Raw genomic sequence first — 21,065 nt, 5'->3', positions numbered from 1 at the left:
AATGAGCCAATGCCAAAACACTAAAGCCATAATAAAAATGCTTTAGACTTTTATTAGTAATAAAAAAATTTTAGGAACTATGTGTAACACTAGCTGGAAAACTCATTTTTAATTCACAAAAGTTGATTTCACCTATTTTTTAGGGTGATCCAAGGGGAAGTTCCTTAAGCATCTTTTTTTTTTAAATGTCCTAAAATAAAGAGAGGGAAAAATGTGGGGTTTTTTTTTCTTACAGAATAGGTATAAAATGAGGGCTCTTTCAACATATTGAAGTCATCTTAAAACATTGCCTCACAATTTAATTTTTTCACATTATTCCTAAAATTTGGTATCCAATAAAAGATGTGTGATACAGAGAATATATGGAAATAATCTTTTTTCCTTTTTATGTTCATTTATGGAAGGTAACTCAATACATCAGTCTGCTGTGCATTAGGCAACACTATCTTAATCACTGCCAAACAAAAATGGATTCTTTCTCCTCTTTATGCACTGATTATTTTAACAACTCTATTCCTTAAAGCAGTTATTCTACCTATCTTGTTCAGTTGACATAGCATTTTTGTAGAATTCACTCAAGATCTTTGCACATTTCAGAATTTAACATGGTACCATGTCATTTGATTCTGCTGTATAGCTAGAGTAGGAAAGCTGAATGGCTTTGGTACAACAAACCTCAATCAAGTCCAAACATCAGTCACTCTTTGTAAGAAGAAAGCCCATGTGGGGAATAATCCAGTAATCTTTTACATACCTTATATCCTGTCACTGTCGATTCATTTGATAGTGCGACCACATGATCCCAGGTGATTATGTAGCGTGAACCAGACCTTACGGAACTGATGATCCTTGGCGGCTGGCTTGGAGCTGTGGAAAGTAATAATATGCAAGTGACAGCCACCGTCTCCAACTTCAGTTCTGCAAACTGCCTCAAGTCAGTGATGATAATGATGTGACAACAAGAGCTAATTTTGTTGAGTGCTTACTGCACGCCATACACTAGACTATGCACTTTATATCCTTGGGTTCATTAATGTACCCATGGCCCTGTGAGGCAGGTAATATAACTATCTTTTATTCTCTTGTCATTATTCTTTACTTAGGTTTCTTTTCCCACCAGCCTTTTGTAACTGCTGTTTTCAAGGTCATCAATCACCTCCAGTTGGCCAAATCTAATGTCACATTTTATTCTTTCAGATTTAATACTTTTGCAGCATTCCACAGAGTTGACCTTCTAATCGCTTTCTGAATCTCGTTCTTTTCTTAAATTCATGTTCTTTTAACATCTGGGTTTCCTCCTACCTCTCCGGCTGCTCCTTCTCATTACCCATCCTGTCCTGGCTCCATGTCCTGTGCCTAATTTCTAGATGTTGACATGACCTAGGACTTGATCCTGAGTACTCTTCTCTCCTCTATTTATGAATTTTCCCTAAATCTTGCATCTGAGCCCATGGCTTTAATAATTCACAATTTTATCTCAGGGCTAATCTTTCTCTTGACCTCTAGAAGAATGTGTCCAATTGCCTCTCTTTACTTGAATGTCTAAAAGTCTTCTCAACTGTAATCAAGATGGAACATTTGCCATGTACTCCCAAATCTTCCTCTCTGTGGGTCTTTCCCATTTTTGGCAAATGGCACAATTGGACTCCCAGTTTCTGAATCAAAAATCCAGTACTCAGTCTTCCATTCCATCTAAGCCGACATCTAAACCAGCACCAAGATGTCAAATCTTTCCACAGAAAATTTTCCACTTCTCTCTATATCCATTATCACTTAATTCCGACCACTACGTAAAATTGTCCCCCATTGGCTCTTTTATTTTTACTCTTACTCCAACACCACCCATTGTCCATCCAGAAGCCAGGATGATGTAAAAAATATATGAATTAGATATCACTCTCTGCCTTAAAATCTTCCAATGGCACTTATGAAACTTAGAAAAACTCTTAACTCCTAACATGACCTACAACTATGAGACCCTTCATATTTCAATCCCAGCACACTTCCTCCTTCTCACCTCCAGCCTACACCCTGGCCCCCCTGGCCTTTCTACACTTAAGGCATACCAAACTATTCCCACCTTAAGGCTTTACACTAGTTACTTTCCCTACCTGAAATAATCCCCTTCCTGCCAATCGTCACATCACGTGGGTCCTTCTTATGACTCATATACTCAGATATCTGACTTAAATGACATCTTCTCAGAGAGGCTTTTCCTGACCACTCAATTGGGGTTTAACTCCACCCAAGTCACTTTCAATTTTATCATCTGTTTATTCATTTTATTGCCCTGTCATCTGATATTATCATACATACTTATTTGTCAGGTTTTTTTTTTTTTTTTTTCCCCCAAGTCCTTCCATTGGGTTGTAAATCCTATGACAAGAGGCTCTGGATCTGGCTTGATCCCTTCTGTATCCTCAACCACTAGAACAGTGATGGGCACATAGTATACTTTGGATGAATGAATAAATGGAAAAAAAGAACAAAGAAACGAATGCTCCTTTTACAAATTAGAAAACAGGTTTAAAGGTGTGAGGTAATTTGTCTTTCTTCACACATTTAGTAAGTGGCAAAAACAGATCTGAAACCCATATCCGACATCAAAGTCTGCCACTTTACCCCGTGTTCAGTTACCTTTTCGCCAAGTGATTTCATAAATTGTCAAACCCTAATAGTACTCATGTCTTTAAATCCTTGCAAAACTCCCTAGAGCCTCAAATATAAATTCTCTTCTTGAACATGGGTTCAAGAAGGAGATATCAAAGTGAAGCCAGAGAGGCAAGAATGCCTGGAAGATATAAGCAGGGTAGGCAGTCTTGTTATATAAACAGTGAGAACATACAGTAATAAGAGAGCAAACAGACTGCTACAACATTTAGCTTGCATTTGCACTGTGCACTGACAAAGGCTTATAAATAAAAGCATAGAAAATAAGCAGAATTTTAATTTTCTCATGTTACTGATGCAGTCCTATTAAAAACAATGTTAAAAATAAAAACAGAGAAGACAAATTAATTATCTAATGATACAAAATTTTGGGGGGTAGCCTTTACAAAGAGAGGTTCTATAATTTTATTTCTATAGTAAAACATTAAATGTGTGAAGGCATGGTCCACATTTTTTTCATCATATACAATAACTAACAACTTTTTTTTTTTAATCTTGGGTGATTGTCAAGGATAAAATTGAAAACTGAATGTACTAAGACTGCTAGGTAGTAAATTTCTCTCAAATGTAACTGTATCAGGATTGAATTGTTATTTCTTGACAAGTCTAAAATGTAGATGTTGAAACTCACGTGCTTTCTTGGTGAAGGTCTCAATCATGTCACTGGGAGGCCCACACCCTGCACTATTGCAGGCCCTGACTTCCACAAAGTACTGGGTATCGGGCAGAAGGTTCTCTAGCCTGGCTGAGTACTCTTGGCTGGTGACTTGAACTCTGTGTGCAGCTGCTTCTTTGTCATGGGCAGCCCAGTACCGAATCTGCAAACATTCAAACTGAGTGAGATTCTTTCATGATTCAGACATTTCAATTGTGAAAATCCTTTTCAATTGGTTCTGACACCAGTGATGTAGCCTGAGTGTCATATATTCAAGTCTTAGCGCTACTTACACTTCTGTTAGTCAGAATATGGCAAGGCACAGAACGTAGATCTATTAAAGATGTCAAAGACAAATCAAAGGCTCACCTCATGGCCTGAAATAGTCTCACACTAACACGAGAAAAAAAAACAAAAAACTGCATACAATTTACCTTCAAAATACAACACTGGTCTCTGTTTGGAAGTATTTCCACAATAATTTTTATCCTTTATTTCCTGTTTTATTTCTGTTTATATGATGTCAAATTTGTTATGAGTCATTGATAAAACAGTTTGACAGGAATAAACTTTTTTGACAGAAACAGTCATTATGTGGCCTAACCACGCCAGTGTAATAACTTTCTGCGAGCTCATTTCAGAAGTATGCATGCAAAATCATTTCCTTTGAACCTATATTGAGGCCAGATATCAAAGAAAAAATTATACCTAATAATTAGTTGAGGAACTTATTTATCCTTAAAATAAATTTATCTTAAAAAATGTTATCCAGTTGTGATTAGAACTGATCACTTTTACCAACCAATGTATCAATGACAGTCTTCTTCGTCTCTTAAAGTTTAAGTAAAAGTTGTGAATTATGATTTTCATCCTTCTAATAAGGCTGTTTTATTGGTCAGAAATCTGTACATCTAAGGTGTAAATGAAAAGGAGAGGATTGTTTAAAAATATACTGGTATTTTATATATTTAGATTCCCTGTCTATAAAGTAATGGAAATTTAATTTCACAATTAACCAAAGTGCCTAGACAATAATATCTAATATTTATATAATCTTGAGTGATTCATTTAAATAAAACAAATTAAACCATTATAAAATGGAACTAGACAGCTCGAATTCACTTGGTAACAAAGTAAGGTTTATATGTAGAATGAGCACATTTCAGAGCAAAAGCTAGTTACTAAATTGCTAATTGGTTTCCTTTGCAATATTTTTATTTTGATTACTAGTATTCATTTTTCTCATGTCGATAATACTCTTCCTAATGGTTTTGAGAGGATCTCCTTGGCATTCCTGTCATCTGACCAGAAGGATGGCCTTGGAACCAAGGAAGTAGAATTTCACCCAATGTCTCCAGAAGCAGATCTCGGTTGGCAGACAAGACTTTCTAAGGAGGGGAGCCTCCTCGAGAAGGAATGTTTCTGGGTTCTGAAAGTGTTCAAGCAGTGAGTACATTCATCTGAGGAGGGCGATGGCCTATATTTTAGTGAGCATTTGAACTAGATAATACATAAGGCCTCTTCTATTGCTTGACTAAAGAGAAATAAAATGAACATTTGTATTCTAATGAAATGCCAGGCACTAAAGTAGTATTATCCTCATACATTATCTTCACAACGAATCTAGAATGTATTATAGCAATCAAAACCAAAGTCCTTGAAGTTCATGTATTTTTATATGTATGCTTATTGACTGAGATGTATACCACATTTCAAAATCTTCATTCCATTATAACAACTTTTCTATCCAGTTTAAAGAAGAGAAGTTTTTTAACCAGATTAATATAATAAAGACCATTTCTAGAAGATGCTATGTACAAAAATGAGGAATTAAAGTGACAAAATTTTTCTGCCTTCTCAAATTTCCATGAGGCATTTTGGCAATAACAAAAGAAAAGAACAAAGCTTTCCTTAATTTACTATTTACACCTATATCTGAAATGAGAAATGACTTTATTCATCTAATTTTAGCAGGGATTGTATGGTCAGTCTCTTTTAAAATTCACAATTAATTAAAGGATTTTTTTTTTTTAAAGATTTTATTTATTTATTTGAGAGAGAATGAGAGACAGAGAGCATGAGAGGGAGGAGGGTCAGAGGGAGAAGCAGACTCCCTGCCGAGCAGGGAGCCCGATGCGGGACTCGATCCCGGGACTCCAGGATCATGACCTGAGCTGAAGGCAGTTGCTTAACCAACTGAGCCACCCAGGTGCCCAAAATTCACAATTAATTAAAGCAGTGACTTATCTATGCCTTTGTAACTAGGGAGCAGAAAGAATTATTAAGTGTGCCAAATAGATTTCCTTATTTTATAATATGAGAGTTTGAAATTTTCACAGTATCGTTCCTCTTTACAAATGAAAGCATCTGAGACAAAATGATTTAATAATCTGTCCCTCTTTAAAGTATATGTTTACATAAAACTTACAATGTTTTTAAAGTATACTAAAATAAACAGTAGATACATATATGTAATATATGGTACCATCTTTTTTCACTGAACTAGCCACTGGTCATGCACTTCATTTCCAAATAGATAATAAATTTGGGCTGTTGCATCTTGATCATCTCACTGAGTTTCTCAATGTGGTGAAACGCTGACAGTAATCTGTGAGAAAATCGCTTGGAGTAAAGTGTACAACCTGTAGTCATGGAGCAGAACACATATGTTGTTTTTGACTAATCACTAAGGAGACCAAAAGAGAGCCTGGATGAAGTAGAAATGGATTATCATGACTAGAAAATATATACATACATCCATAGATTGGGTCCCGCTTTATGGATAGTAAACCATAAATTCATCTTCATCTGTTACAGTAACAAAAAATATCTTTATTTTTATTTAATGATGTGGCATTTTATAATTTTCACTCTTTGCCTACATGTTTCTAAAATCCCCACAGCATCCTTCGTCTATTGTAAACCTGTCATAGTGCTTATTAAACAATTATGAAACTGCCTCATGACTTGTCTTTCTCAACCACTACTAATTTAGAAACTCTTTGCAGAAAGGTATTTATCATTTATTTTTGGTGCATAGGACTGCATTTGAAGTATGACACTCTTTCACTCATTGAACAAATAGTTATCAGGTACCCACTTTGTACCAGTTACTGTGCTAGGTGCTGGGAATGCAGTGAGGACCCAAGCCGACATGTTCATTGCTGTTCTAGATCTCATTAAAAAAATAAAGGAAGAAATCAAAATGTTTAAGCTCACATAAAATCACTAATATCTCGGACAGAGAGATCTAAGTATATCATTTTGCCCCAAGAAAGCTTACTCTTTACAAAAGTATTAGGAAGCTAAAAAGAAAAACCTTAGCAAAAGAATATTATACTTTCCATAAATTTGTGTGCTACACTAATACCACTTTTGTAAAAAGATAATATAGTTATATCTCTTCCCAGAAAATTTTAAGAAATTTGCAGGAAAAATGACTCTTTTAACCAAGGGGTTTAGAATATAGAAATGGATGTTACAATTATGGAAGTGCCTAAAGATGTTTAGTACTTTTGAAAATTAGGCTTGCTCCATTTTACTATTTTCTACTTTGATAAGCCTTTGTATCAGATTTCTTTTTTTTTTTTTTTAAGATTTTATTTATTTATTTGACAGAGAGAGCACAAGCAGAGGGAGTGGCAGGCACAGGGAGAAGCAGGATCCCTGCAGAGCAAGGAGTCCAATGAGGGGCTCGATGCAGGGTTTGATGTGGGGCTCGATCCCAGGACCCTGGAATCATGACCTAAGCTGGAGGCAGATGCTTAACTGACTGAGCCACCCAGGCGTCCCTGTATCAGATTTCTAAGTTCTGTCCTTTTAATCTGAATTTTCTGAAAAAAAAAAAATCATGTGACAAGTAAAAATTCCTTTGTTAAGGATATAATACAGTATTTCCAAAAAAATTTTAATGTGGTTATTAAGTGAAAAAAATGAGATGTTGACATAAAAAAATCTCAATCTCTAAAAATATATTATATAATAACTATTTTATCCAAATCCCAGACTACTTTGATTATTAGCATATTCCATGGGAAAGGAATAGCAATAATATAAATTATTCAAATAGGTATCCTTACACCTTTTGGGAACTATTCAAAATTTGACCACTGGTGCTGGGACCAACCAATTCTATGTAGGCTTCAATTAGCTTCTTGTAAGGGTTTGCCAAAAAGATAAAGCATCTTTGTACCCGAGTTTCCCCTTTTCCTGTTCATTATGCTTTTTCCTCATACTTGCTCCCTGGGTTCATATTAAAACAAACAAACAAATAACAACAACAATTATCATATGATCTCACTGATATGTGGTATTTGACAAATAAGGCAGAGGATCATAGGGGAAGGGAGGGAAAAATGAAACAAGACAAAACCAGAGAGGGAGACAAACCATAAGAGACTCTTAATCTCAGGGAACAAACAGAGGGTTGCTGGAGTGGAGGGGGGGTGGGAGGGATGGGGTAGCTGGGTGATGGACATTGGGGAGGGTATGTGCTATGGCGAGTGCTGTGAATTGTCTAAGATTGATGAATCACAGACCTGTACCCCTGAAACAAATAATACATTATATGTTAATAAAAAAAAAAGAAACAACAAAAAACACTACCTTTTCCCACACTTATGTGTGAGGCTCTGCTTTGGGGAGATCCAGATGAAGACAGATGCCTTCATCAAAATAAGAAAATGAAGCGCTTCCTAAATATTAGTTTATGCTCACCATAATAAATTAACCTTTAAAAACATCTGAGTAGGTTACTCAGGATTGATAATCTTTTAAGATAATTGTGAAACCAATCATCTACATTAATCTCTGATTCAGCTGCTAAGAGTTTTTGCATTCATTGTTCCTGATAGCATATTTTGCTTTTTTTCATTAAGTTAAGTGAATGTTTTACCTGTTGGATAAGCACTTCTTATATTCTTCTAGTTCATCTACACTGCAGGAAAACTTAGTAGTATTAAGGGTAGAAGTGGGGAGCTCTTTAACTAGGCAAGAGGAAAAAATGAGTAAAACTTAAACACTCTACTGAGATATATTTTAAAACCACAAGGGAAGAGATTATTTTTAAACTCAATTGCCTACAGTTCTCACTTGAAATATCAGGAAATTAACCTTGAGATGGGGTCAGTCACATAGGAGATGGGCTCCTCCAGCTTTTTACTTTATTTTCTTAATGTGTTACTTTTCCCCCCCTCTGTTTCTTTATAACTTAGAACTTGAGTACATTTTTATAGGAAGTGCACTGGGATATTAGTTTTCTCAATCATCTATCTTGTTAAACTGCTGGCTTCTCCCATCATATTTTAAAATAGAAACAATAACCACATTATACTCAGTCAAGCGACACCCCCCTCCCTTACAGGGGCATTTTCTTAAAGGAGAATACATGTTACAGATATTCTCTTTTAAGCTTTCTTTCATGCTTGTCTCTTTGATATTCAAGGTTCTGTGTCAAAGACTCAAAAGGTTTTTAAGAAAGAACAAATGGAACAATAATTTTGAGATTTATTTCCAATATTTTTAATTTATTTAATTTATTAGGCTCAAATCTGGTTATGCCAATTATTACTCAGACAAATGTTTCTAAACTTCAAATTTTTCATCTTTAAAACAGGGATAATAATAGGGTCTATTCCCTAGGATCATGTAGATTAAATACAATAAGCTTAACTATTTAGCATTGTAAGGGCTCAACAAATGTTATTATTCTTATAATTAATATTATCATTATCATCTTCATCACTGTCATCATCATCATTGTCTTCAAATATCCAATGACATAGAATAGGGAAAAGCATTAAATGCTTTCATTTCATTCCACACAAGAGTTCTATGAGGCATGATTACTCTCTTTCCAGCTTTCCAGATGAGAAAACCAAAGCTCAGAAATTTCAAATAAATTTTGTACCAAATTCCTCAGTGATAGAGCTGAGATATCAACCTATATCTGCTTGGGAACAGGGCTCACAATTTTATACTTACTATGGAGTTGCAAAAGTCAGATATCTGTGAAACTAAATTCCTCAATAGCATACATTTTTTCCTTGAAAATTATCATTTGAGAAAATATTACCTGCTAAAGATTTTTTGCTATTTAATTGGAAATCCTTAATTGATGCTTACTTCCAATAAAAAAAAAAAGCTTTTATATTCTGATAATTATCATTGCTTCCCACCTCATATTTCCTTGGTTCTCTGCTAGTTGGAAGTTATGAAATAGTCAATATATAATTCTTAGGCAAAGACAATGTTTTTTAAAAAGCAAAATATATATTTAGTGTTTCGATTCATGAGTGAGTTATATATTAAATAATCCTTTTTCCTCTTTTTTATTACTTAAAAATGAATACCATGAAATAAGAAAAAATGCTATGGTCCAAGAGATGACTTTCAAACTCCAAATACTGATGTCTTCTCCCAAGAAAACTTGAACTTGTTTATTACAGGGGTTTGCAACAGCTAGTGAATTTCTCTATTTTTCCCATTCCTTTTCTACTAGCTGTAAATGTAATTGTCAATTTAATAAGTTATGAATATTAGGTCTTTCCAGTTCACTCCCACCATTCCACTCTTTTTATAATAACTTCAGCTGAATCCTTGCAAAGATTATCTGAAGACATTTTGAGATGTACCCAAATCCTAACCTACAGTACAAAAAGAAAAAAAAAAAGAGTTTCCTGATATGTTACATGTTTAAAAGTTAAAACCTGGGGTTGGTTTTGTGGTTACATCTCAGGAACATGGCTTTGAGAAGGCCAGATTGTAACACTTGATTTGATCATACTTGAGTATCACAATCAGCCCTCAGTGAGTATCTGTTTAGTGTTTACTCTGTGCTCAGCATTGTTCTTGGCACTGAGAGGAAAGCAGACAAAATCCTGCCCTAGAGGAGCTAATATTTCATGGACAGATGAAGAAGGGAGAGCACCAGAATTGAGAGGGCTAGCTGATTGGGCAGGCAGCCCACTGCCTGTGGCTTCAGAAGGGCCCTCACTGTCCATTCACTTCCTAAAACAGAGAGGAGTCTGTGGTTTGGTATAAAGCCCTGAACTGTGAATCAGAAAAGCTGAGTTTTAGATACTGCTTTGACACTTAATTTGTGCTGAGGCAAGTTGTTGAGTCTCTGGCATACATTTCCTCATCTGCAAAGATAGGATGTTGCCAGTTCCTCTTAATTTTCACTCTTTGTGCTTAAAAATATGAGATGATTTCACTTTCCCGGCATAATCACATCTACATTTTGCTAGCATCATATTAAAGACCCCAGCTATCATTCCAGCTTCAGGTTTCCATGTCTTTTTCCCTTTAACTAATATAAATCCTCCCCCTTCTAACTGGCTATTCCTACTGGTCTTTAAAGACTCAAATCAAGGGAAGTTTTCTTTGGGATATTTTGAATGTTACCAATTTTCTGCCTTCATAGATCACATATTTGTGATCTTATGAAAGATCCCTTACGAAAATATGTGTCTATTTTATGAGACACATATTTGGCATATTTTATAGTTATTTCTTTTATAGGGACTTTTAGAAGTAGAACTATTGAAACAAATAGAATAAACATTTTAAGGATGTTTTTATAAATTACTGAAATGATTTCCAAAAAACTTAAAATTCACCAGCATTTTATGAGAATGCTTCAAAAGATCTTGTTTAACCATGAATGTTATTACCTTAGTTTTTATTTTGGCTAACTGTTTGTGAATGCACAGGACTCTACATCTCTCCTAGATAAGCCAGTTAGGAACCTCTGCCTTACTCTTAACAATTAGCTTATAGGGCGCCTGGGTGGCTCAGTCGGTTAAGCGTCTGCCTTCAATCAGTCTCCTTGCTCAGTGGAGAGCCTGCTTCTCCCTCTGCCTGATACCCCCATGCTTGTGCTTGCTTGCTCTCTCTCTTTCTCTCTGACAAATAAATTAATAAAATCTTAAAAAAAACCCAATAGTTTATTAATGCCTGACATATTAAATACAGAGATTATAGTATTAGTTGCCACATAAATCAATGGCCACAGAGCATTGAAAGATGCAACATATTTGAAAGCTTATGCTAATATATTTATGAATAAATGTACATAGTTTGATAAAAATTGAACTCACCTGATAGCTTTCCACTATTTTTTCTACAACATGCTCCCAATGAACAGATATCTCAGAAGATGATAAGACTTTTACACCTACTTCTGTTGGGGCTTCACTGGGAGCTGAAATTTGATGAGAACATTATATTTTTATATAAGATGCTTATATAACAAAATTCAAATAGCACCATTTGCTGAATGAATGGATTAAAACTATATTTTAATATTTTAAGTAGTTTTAATATTTGTAAAATAAAATAAGTCAAATAATTTTATTATGTTTTTCTCTAGTTTTACTAATATTACTTTATTTCATGGTCATCAATGATATATGCACACACATCTACATGAATGTTAACATAGACTTATACACATATATATACACATATACATACACACTTTCAAAAAATATGGAAAGCTTCATGGAGTTCTCCAATATCTGTGAGCAAGAACTGTACTAATTCTTTTTTGCATTTCTCCCAACTAATCTGCTTAAGAAAGCCCATTGATGCAGATTAAATTATTATATTTAGTTTATCAACTCTACATTATCAAAAATAGAAAATTTGATATTTATTATAAAACATTATTCACTACAATTAATTTAATTTTCTCATACTTTGTATTTACATGAGCTAAAGATACTACGTAGAGATACTTCTTTCTCTTTTATGCATAAGTTTTTGTTTTTTTTTTTAAGATCCTTTGAAACAAGTTGTGACATCTACTGCTTCTTGGGCTCAGGAAAGCTTTTATAAGTCTAATCTTCCAACTGGGCATCAAGTCAAGTATGTATCAAAAAGGCCTCTGTTCAGTGAAAAAAAAGTAATTTACATCCCTTATGAAAATTACACAAAGAAACTAAGGAAATCTTTAAGCAAGAATGATCAATTTTTATTGTCTTTTATTAACAAGCTATAATCCTCTTTTATGTTAGAAATGTCCTGCACATGAACACTGTTGCCTTTCTGAATCAAGGTAAACATGTAGCACTATGATTGATTTTTTAGTAGTAAAAGAAAAGATGAACACTTATACAAGTTTTGGCACATGCAGGTTTTATGAGACCCATGAAACATTTAGAAAAGAAATATAATTAAAGGCAGATGGCCATGACTAAAGAAATGACAGGCATGGCCTTTTGCCTGACTACTTTAGCATCAAATAAAGCAATAAAAAATTGATATTGGGTGAGAAGATAACTTGTAAAATGCTTTTTACTTTCATTTCCTCTGTGAAATGCACTCATATTGTTCAAACTGGTAACACTGAGTCAAGTTATCATATTTCTGCTGAATCAGCACAAGCACAGAGAATGTAAGATTTATTACTTGGGACTAAAAAGACCTGAATTGATTATAAACTTAAATAATTTCTATTTTTATTCTTTCTATGTATTTAGTTAACTAACTTAAAAAGTGTGTGTGTGTGTACCTACACACATATATATTCATATATATATGGTTGCCTTTCATGTTTGTGTTGTCGGTAAAGAGCATGGAATGATTTGAATGCACATTAAGTTTTTAACAAATATGAAACCTAGTAACTCTATGACTGAAGAGCATATGTGAGTTCTATGGGATAGCTAATTGTTTATTTTGAAGTAAAAATAGTGCAAACTGGGTAAATGAATAGAGTGTTTTTCCTTTAAGAGATCAGAGGAGTATCTCTTATAATTTTAAGTCTTTACACTATCCATTTGTGCTTTTCATACATGTGAAAAGAGAACTTGGCCAAGGACAAAAGTGTTAAGTCAGAAGGCAATGAAATCCCTATTTGCTTTTCTAGTCATTAATATTTACATAGTGCTGATGAGTACGGAGATATAATGAGATCTTAAAAAATAAGGAGGTCTTATCTTTCTTTAAATAGGAAAATCATAATAAAAAGCATAATAACTTAAATAGGAAATCACAGAAATTAATATCATTATGTATAATCTAAAACTATATATTATTTAGCATAGATCTATAGAGTCCTTTAGGAGCATGCTCAGATCAGTTAAAGTTTCTAGAAAAACAAAGACAGCCAGTATCTATATATTTACCCCCTAAATAGTGTTCCAGACAAATTTTTTCTTTTCCAAGAAAAAAATTCAACTGCCTTTCGGACTCCTTTTTCATAGAATTATGCTTATATTCCCTTTAATAAAATTTTAGTACTCTATTGTAATGACAAAAAAGTCACATAAATGCTATAATTATACAATTTTTAGGTTAAAGGGGGGAAATTTTACTCCCAAAAAAGTATACGTTAAGTAATTTATAAGCAGTAAATATTGTGAATGCACAGACATACCGAGGTTCCAATCAAGTATGGAGAATTTCTGACTTCAAAATTAGAATCAAGAGGCCAGGAACAGGGGTCTAAGCCAATTATTTTAGTGGAGATTTCCTAACTATCATGGACATGATCTAAAGGATGAAAAAGATTTTGGAGGCATTCTTGTCTTTCTTTAAATGTACAGAGTGACATTTTAATTTGGATCAAAGGAATACTCATTTAGAAATGCCTAGTAGTATGAAAAGATCTTAGTAAGTAGGTTCTAAAAGGCAGCAAACAAAATGCCTACAGAGGATTAGGCTTCTCCACTCCCTCATCATATTAGTAAGGTCTTTCTTTTACTTACCATCTTGTGCTGAATTAATGACTGCTGTGAGGCTGTAAGGTCCATCTCCTTTGTTGTTAAAGGCCTTAACTTTAACTTGGAATGCAGTAGATGGGCGCATGGTCTCATCTTTATGGACGTAGCGGCCAGTATCTGGATTAGTAACTGTAACTTTTTTCCATTCTTCCCCATCAAAGGGCTTAAACGCCACTATGTAACCAAAATTGTTGCCGTAGTGGTATTCTCTTGACAAAGGCTACACAGAAATTGAAATGTTAAACAGGTTTAAGCAATACAGTTTAATAGGGGGAAAATTCAAAGCAAATAATAATAACAATACACAAGAAAGTATGTTCTTTGTAAAAATGTACTTTAAAAACCATGTTCACAAGTTAGTGCTGCCTGAAAATGCCAAGGCAAAAACATGTTCAAACAAGTAATGACTTCACTTACCAAAGATACTCTTCTTGGAATATCTCGGGAGGCTCCTTCTCTGGGCCTTTTTACATTCAATTCCTTATCCCTAGGATGCTCTTCCATACAACAGAAGGCCCCTTCCCTCACTTTCTTGAGGTAAAAATCACTTACTTGTGGTCTTTCCTGGCCACAGAATCTGCCATTTCAAGAGTCTTTCCATAATACCCCCATATCCCACCTCCCTGCTTTATTTTGTTCTCTTTAACATTACTATGATCCACACTACATATTTAACTTATTTATCCAAGTCATTGTTCTCTCAATTACTAGAACATAAGTTTCATGAGGGAAGAGTTTCTGTGAATTTCATTTATATTTATCCCTAGGACCTAGAACAAAGCCTCAAGAAATATTTAATGAATGAGTAAATTAATTTCTTTAGAATTGAAAGGCAATGGTAAGAGAGTTATACAAGACTCTAGAAGATCTGTCTTATAATCAAACAGTGGAAACTGGTCAGAGGGAAAAAGAGAGAAAGTGAAGGAAGAGATGATGCTGCCCTCATCTGTAAGAGGCTGGCTGTGGGCCCCTGTCTGATACAATATTGAAGAAAGTGCTCTGTCTGGCATTATTTTCTGAGTTTCTTATAATTATACACGTCAACTGCTCAATAAAGTTCATGTCAGCTTTGACAATTCATTATTTATAAATAATGGCAAAGCTAGTTCTAGTAAATACTCATCATTTAGTCTTTTTAAAAAAGTCAAAAAGATAAATATGCAAATTGATATTTACTTTTTCACTGGAAATATCAAACTTAAGTTTTCATGAGGAAAAACCTTGAAGTAAATATACCACAGTTGCTTGAATACACTTATGTTGAACATGATGGTATAGAAATGTAAATCATAAAGCATGATTCCAAGAATGTACTAATTTTGATTTTTTTTACATTATTAGAAAATATAATGTTTCTACAGTAGTTTAAACAATTTTCTTTTTGATAGTTATCTCCCTAGTTTTTGCAATTTAGAGTATACCAGAATCATCTACAGTTTTCAAATCTTAATGAAAGTGGAAAAAACTTTGCAAACTAAAAAAAAAAAACCTCAATAAAACTCAAAAAATTAATGATTCTCAGGCTGTATCACCAGAGACTTGATTTAAAATTTTTAGAAAAGGCTTCCTAATCATGAAATTTTGATAACATCCCCATCTTATTCTGAAACAGATACCCACTGAGTTAAAAAAAAAATATTCAAGCCACATATAAAAGAGTAAAGTATTCTAATTTTCTTAATATCTGCACTTATATATGTTACATTGACACTAAAGCTTACAAATTAAATAACTTGAGATTCAACATTTTATTTCTAAATCTTACTTAAGAATGTAAATTAAATGCCAAGAATAAAATATGACTACAGAGCACTGAGTGAAGTCAATTTTTGCTAAATATCCACTTATAGAAATCAATTTGATTTTTGCAAAGATTAAAACCTGTTATTTTTTCTGCACTTCTCAAAAAATCCTTTGGAACCTAGGTTGTGCTCTTTGACTATCTGCAGTGATTAAACACTAAAAATATTTAATGGGTGCATGGAGCTATATCAACATGTTACCTAAGTAAATGTCACTGTGTCTAATTCAGACACGCCTGTACTATCACAGCCTTCTCCGTCACAATATCTCTCACTTCAAATATCCAGCTGAAATGCAGTTTTTTTCAGACATTACAGTCTCTGATACAGAACTCCTCTATGGGTCATAAAAAATTAACAAAATGTTTTGGATGCTTTAATAACAAGTCCCTTGAGTGACTTCTGAGACAGATTTATCATAATAGATTACACTAGTGATCAAAGTACGTTTCAAGTGCAAAAGCAAACTCCAATTTAAAAACAGGTGTTGAGGGTGTTTGGGTGGCTCGGATGGTCCGCTGAACCACCAACTCTTGATTTCAGTTCAGGTCATGATCTTAGGGTCGTGAGATGGAGCTGGCAATGGGCTCTGTGCTAGGCATGGAGCTTAAGATTCTCTCTCTCCCTCTACCCCTCCCTACCCCCGCCTCCTCCCTGCTCTTGCACACGCATGCATGTGTACTCTCTTTCTCTCTCTCTAAAAAAATAAAAAAATAAAAACCTGTGTTGATACAAAAGTTTTTTTTTAACTAAGTCTTTGGGGTTTGAATGTCCAGACAAAATGCTATAAATTAATATTGGGTTACCACACCACAGTGAGTTCAAGATATATCTGGAATTAGATAGCTGAATGTTTGTCTAATCTTTTAGATCAATGGATCCCTTAACATCCAGGATCTATTTTTGCATAGGAACTGCATATGAAGCCATAGCAAGCCAGGTAAAATCTGACATGCATTTAAGAAAAAAATAATTTTAGTAATCTATTCTTGTGCTTTGAGCATTGATTTTTTTTCTCTTTCTTTTCTTTTTTTTCCTTAAGTAAAGTTACATTTTGATAGAGGATTGTGAAATGAATAATTTCCACAGAAGAAAAGTCATTATGAGCTTGGCAGATACTCCAGAAATAGATGTCTATTAGAAGTGCAAGTTGGATAAAGCTTGCAGTTAAAATTTGTCTTTTGAAAATCAATTACAGATGTCATGAAAATATGTTGAAATGAAAATTAATACTGTCATATTCCATGCAAACAAAAATAATAAACATATTATATATAAAATATAATAATTAAAAGTAATAAAAATAATTAAATCTCAAGGAGTCTTACAAAAAGAAAATTACATGCAAAATAATAAGTCTAAACATGCATTATACAAATTTTATGACTTTATATATAGAAGACTAGAAAGACCACCCCAAAATGTCAAATTGGGTGATTTCTAGGTTGTGTGATCATGGGTAATTTTTGTTTACTTTATACTTTAACATTGAAGCTATCAATAAAACATCTGTTGCTTTCTAACTTAAATAATTATTTTTACAAAAAAAAAATAATACCTCTGCAGTAGAAGTATTACCATAATAGAGGAAATAGTATTTTGACTCACTGATAATACATTATTACACTGATAATACATATTTAACTAATGTTAACTAGAAAAGGACTAACCCATCAGTTTAGTGTATTGGACAAAGCAATGCTGAAGAACATTCAGGTTCATTTTGGATAAACATTTCCCAGTTGAATATCCAATTATTCTAATACCTTCCATTGCAAAGTTTTTCTTTGCTCCCAATGTATTGCTTTGGTGCCTTTTTGCAAATTAATTGTTTATATGAGTGTGAGTCTATTTCTGGGCTCTCTACTTCATTGATATCAGTCCTTATGCCAGTATCACATTGTCTTAATTGGTGTGGCTTTAGTAAATTTTGAATTCATAGTGTAAACCTTGCAACTTAGTTTTTTGTTTGTTTGTTTTAAGTTTTATTAGCAGCAAACCAATAAAATATAAAAGAACAATTGGCTTTAGAATATTGACCGGGTATCCTGCAACATTTTAAATTGTGTTTATTAGCTCTTATAGTTGCTTATAGGTTCCCTAGAATTTTCTGCCCACACACTGTGGTCTTTATTTCATTTTCTTGCCCTATTTCATTGGCTAGGGCCTCTGTTAACAACATTAAAAGGGGATATCTTTGCTCTATGTCCAAACTTAGAAGGAAAACATTTAGCTTGTCACCACTGAGCATTATTATTAACTATAAATTTTTCATAAATATCTTTTATCAGGTGTAGGAAATTCCCTTCTATTTGTAGTTTACTTAGAATTTTTTTAAAATCATGAATAAGTGTTAATTATGAATGAGGATCTCTTGAGAAGATCCTATGGTTTCATTTCTTTATTCTGCCAATATGATGAGTAATATTGATTGATTTGTGAATGTGAAACTAACTTTGCATTTCTGGGATAAACTACTTCATCGTAGTGCATCATTCTTTTAGTATTTTGTTGGCTTTAATTTGCCAACATTTTGTTAAGTTTTGTATCTGTGGTTATAAAGGGTATTCCTTTGTAATTTTCTTTTTTTTTTTATTATGTTATGTTAATCACCATACATTACATCATTAGTTTTTAATGTAGTGTTTCATGATTCACTGTTTGCGTATAACACCCAGTGCTCCATGCAGCACATGTCCTCTTTAATACCCATCACCAGGAACACATACCCCCACGCCCCTCCCCTCCAGAACCCTCAGTTTGTTTCTCAAGTCCATAGTCTCCCATGGTTCGTCTCCCCCTCCGATTTCCCCCCCTTCATTTTTCTGTTCCTGCTATCTTCTTCTTCTTCTTTTTCTTTTTTAACGTATAATTATTTGTTTCAGAGGTACAGGTCTGTGATTCAACAGTCTTACACAATTCACAGCGCTCACCATAGTACATACCCTCCCCAATGCCTATCATCCAGCCACCCCATCCGTACCAGCCCCACCACTCCAGCAACCCTCCTGAGACTAAGAATTCCTCATATCAGTGAGGTCATATGATATATGTCTTTCTCTGATTGACTTATTTCACTCAGCATAATACCCTCCAGTTCCATCCACGTTGTGCAAAAGGCAAGATTTCATTCCTTTTGATGGCTGCATAATATTCCATTGTATATATATAAATCACATCTTCTTTATCCATTCATCTGTTGATGGACATCTTGGCTATTTCCACAGTTTGGCTATTGTGGACATTGCTGCTATAAACATCGGGGTGCACATACCCCTTCGGATCCCTACATTTGTATCTTTGGGGTAAATACCCAGAAGTGCAATTGCTGGGTCGTATGGTAGCTCTATTTTCAACTTTTTGAGGAACCTCCATACTGTTTTGCAGAGTGGTGGCACCAGCTTACATTCCCACCAACAGTATAGGAGGGTTCCCCTTTCTCCCCATCCCCGCCAACATCTGTCATTTCCTGACGGTTAATTTTAGCCATTCTGACTTGTGTGAGGTGGTATCTCATTGAGGTTTTGATTTGGATTTCCCTGATGCCGAGCGATGTTGAGCACTTTTTCATGTGTCTGTTGACCATTTGGATGTCTTCTTTGGAAAAATATCTGTTCATGTCTTCTGCCCATTTCTTGATTGGATCATTTGTTCTTTGGGTGTTGAATTTCCTAAGTTCTTTATAGATTTTGGATACTAGCCCTTTATCTGATGTGTCATTTGCAAATATCTTCTCCCATTCTGTCGGTTGTCTTTTGGTTTTGTTGACTGTTTCTTTTGCTGTGCAAAAGCTTTTTATCCTGATTAAGTCCCAATAGTTCATTTTTGCCCTTGCTTCCCTTGCCTTTGGCGATGTTTCTAGGAAGAAGTTGCTGTGGCTGAGGTTGAAGAGGTTGCTGCCTCTGTTCTCCTTTAGGATTTTGATGGATCCTGTCTCACACTGAGGTCTTTCAACCATTTTGAGTCTATTTTTGTGTGTGGTGTAAGGAAATGGTCCAGTTTCATTCTTCTGCATGTGGCTGTCCAATTTTCCCAACACCATTTGTTGAAGAGACTTTTTTCCATTGGACACTCTTTCCTGCTTTGTCAAAGATTAGTTGACCATAGAGTTGAGGGTCCATTTCTGGGCTCTCTATTCTGTTCCATTGATCTATGTGTCTGTTTTTGTGCCAGGACCATACTGTCTTGATGATTACAGCTTTGTAATAGAGCTTGAAGTGCGGAATTGTGGTGTCACCAGCTTTGCTTTTCTTTTTCAACATTCCTCTTGCTATTAGGGGTCTTTTCTGGTTCCATACAAATTTTAGGATTATTTGCTCCATTTCTTTGAAAAAAGTGGATGGTATTTTGATAGGGATTGCATTGAATGTGCAGATTGCTCTACGTAGCATCGACATCTTCACAATATTTGTTCTTCCAGTGCATGAGCATGGAACGTTTTTCCATTTCTTTGTGTCTTCCTCCATTCCTTTCATGAGTATTTTATAGTTTTCTGAGTACAGATTCTTTGCCTCTTTGGTTAGATTTATTCCTAGGTATCTTATGGTTTGGGGTGCAGCTGTAAATGGGATTGACTCCTAAATTTCTCTTTCTTCTGTCTTGTTGTTGGTGTATAGGAATGCCAGTGATTTCTGCGCATTGATTTTATATCCTGCCACATTACTGAATTCCTGTATGAGTTCTAGCAGTTTTGGGGTGGAGTCTTTTGGGTTTTCCACATAAAGTATATCATCTGCAAACAGTGAGAGTTGGACTTCTTCTTTGCCGATTTGGATGTGTTTTATCTTTTGTTGTCTGATTTCTGTGGCTAGGACTTCTAGTACTATGTTGAATAGCAGTGGTGATAGTGGATATCCCTGCCGTGTTCCTGACCTTAGGGGGAAAGATCTCATTTTTCCCCATTGAGAATGATTTTCGCTGTGGGTTTTTCATAGATGGCTTTTACGATATTGAGGTATGTACCCTCTATCCTATACTCTGAAGAGTTTTAATCAAGAAAGGATGCTGTACTTTGTCAAATGCTTTTTCTGCATCTATTGAGAGGATCATATGGTTCTTGTTCTTTCTTTTATGAATGTATTGTATCACATTGATTGATTTGCAGATGTTGAACCAACCCTGCAGCCCAGGGATAAATCCCACTTGGTCGTGGTGAATAATCCTTTTAATGTACTGTTGGATCCTATTGGCTAGTATTTTGGTGAGAATTTT

The 21,065-nt window shown here is 34.5% G+C and overlaps 1 protein-coding gene across 2 annotated transcripts in view; it reads right to left on the bottom strand.

Annotated features, from left to right (window-relative positions):
- The window catches only part of CNTN1 (contactin 1), a 359,923-nt gene that overhangs the window by 35,806 nt on the left and 303,052 nt on the right, over positions 1–21,065 (bottom strand). For both annotated transcript variants that reach the window (XM_078075892.1, XM_078075891.1), the window contains 4 exons: positions 14,038–14,272; positions 11,425–11,528; positions 3,302–3,488; positions 755–867 (listed from right to left, as the gene is read on the bottom strand). In XM_078075892.1, coding sequence (XP_077932018.1) covers positions 755–867; positions 3,302–3,488; positions 11,425–11,528; positions 14,038–14,272 — 639 coding nt within the window. The remainder of the gene's footprint in view (positions 1–754; positions 868–3,301; positions 3,489–11,424; positions 11,529–14,037; positions 14,273–21,065) is intronic.

The sequence above is a fragment of the Halichoerus grypus genome, chromosome 6, assembly GCF_964656455.1.
Source record: "Halichoerus grypus chromosome 6, mHalGry1.hap1.1, whole genome shotgun sequence".
Taxonomy (NCBI): Eukaryota; Metazoa; Chordata; class Mammalia; order Carnivora; family Phocidae; genus Halichoerus; species Halichoerus grypus.
The sequence above is the reverse complement of the archived record's forward strand: the minus strand, read 5'-3'. Positions and strand labels throughout refer to the sequence as shown.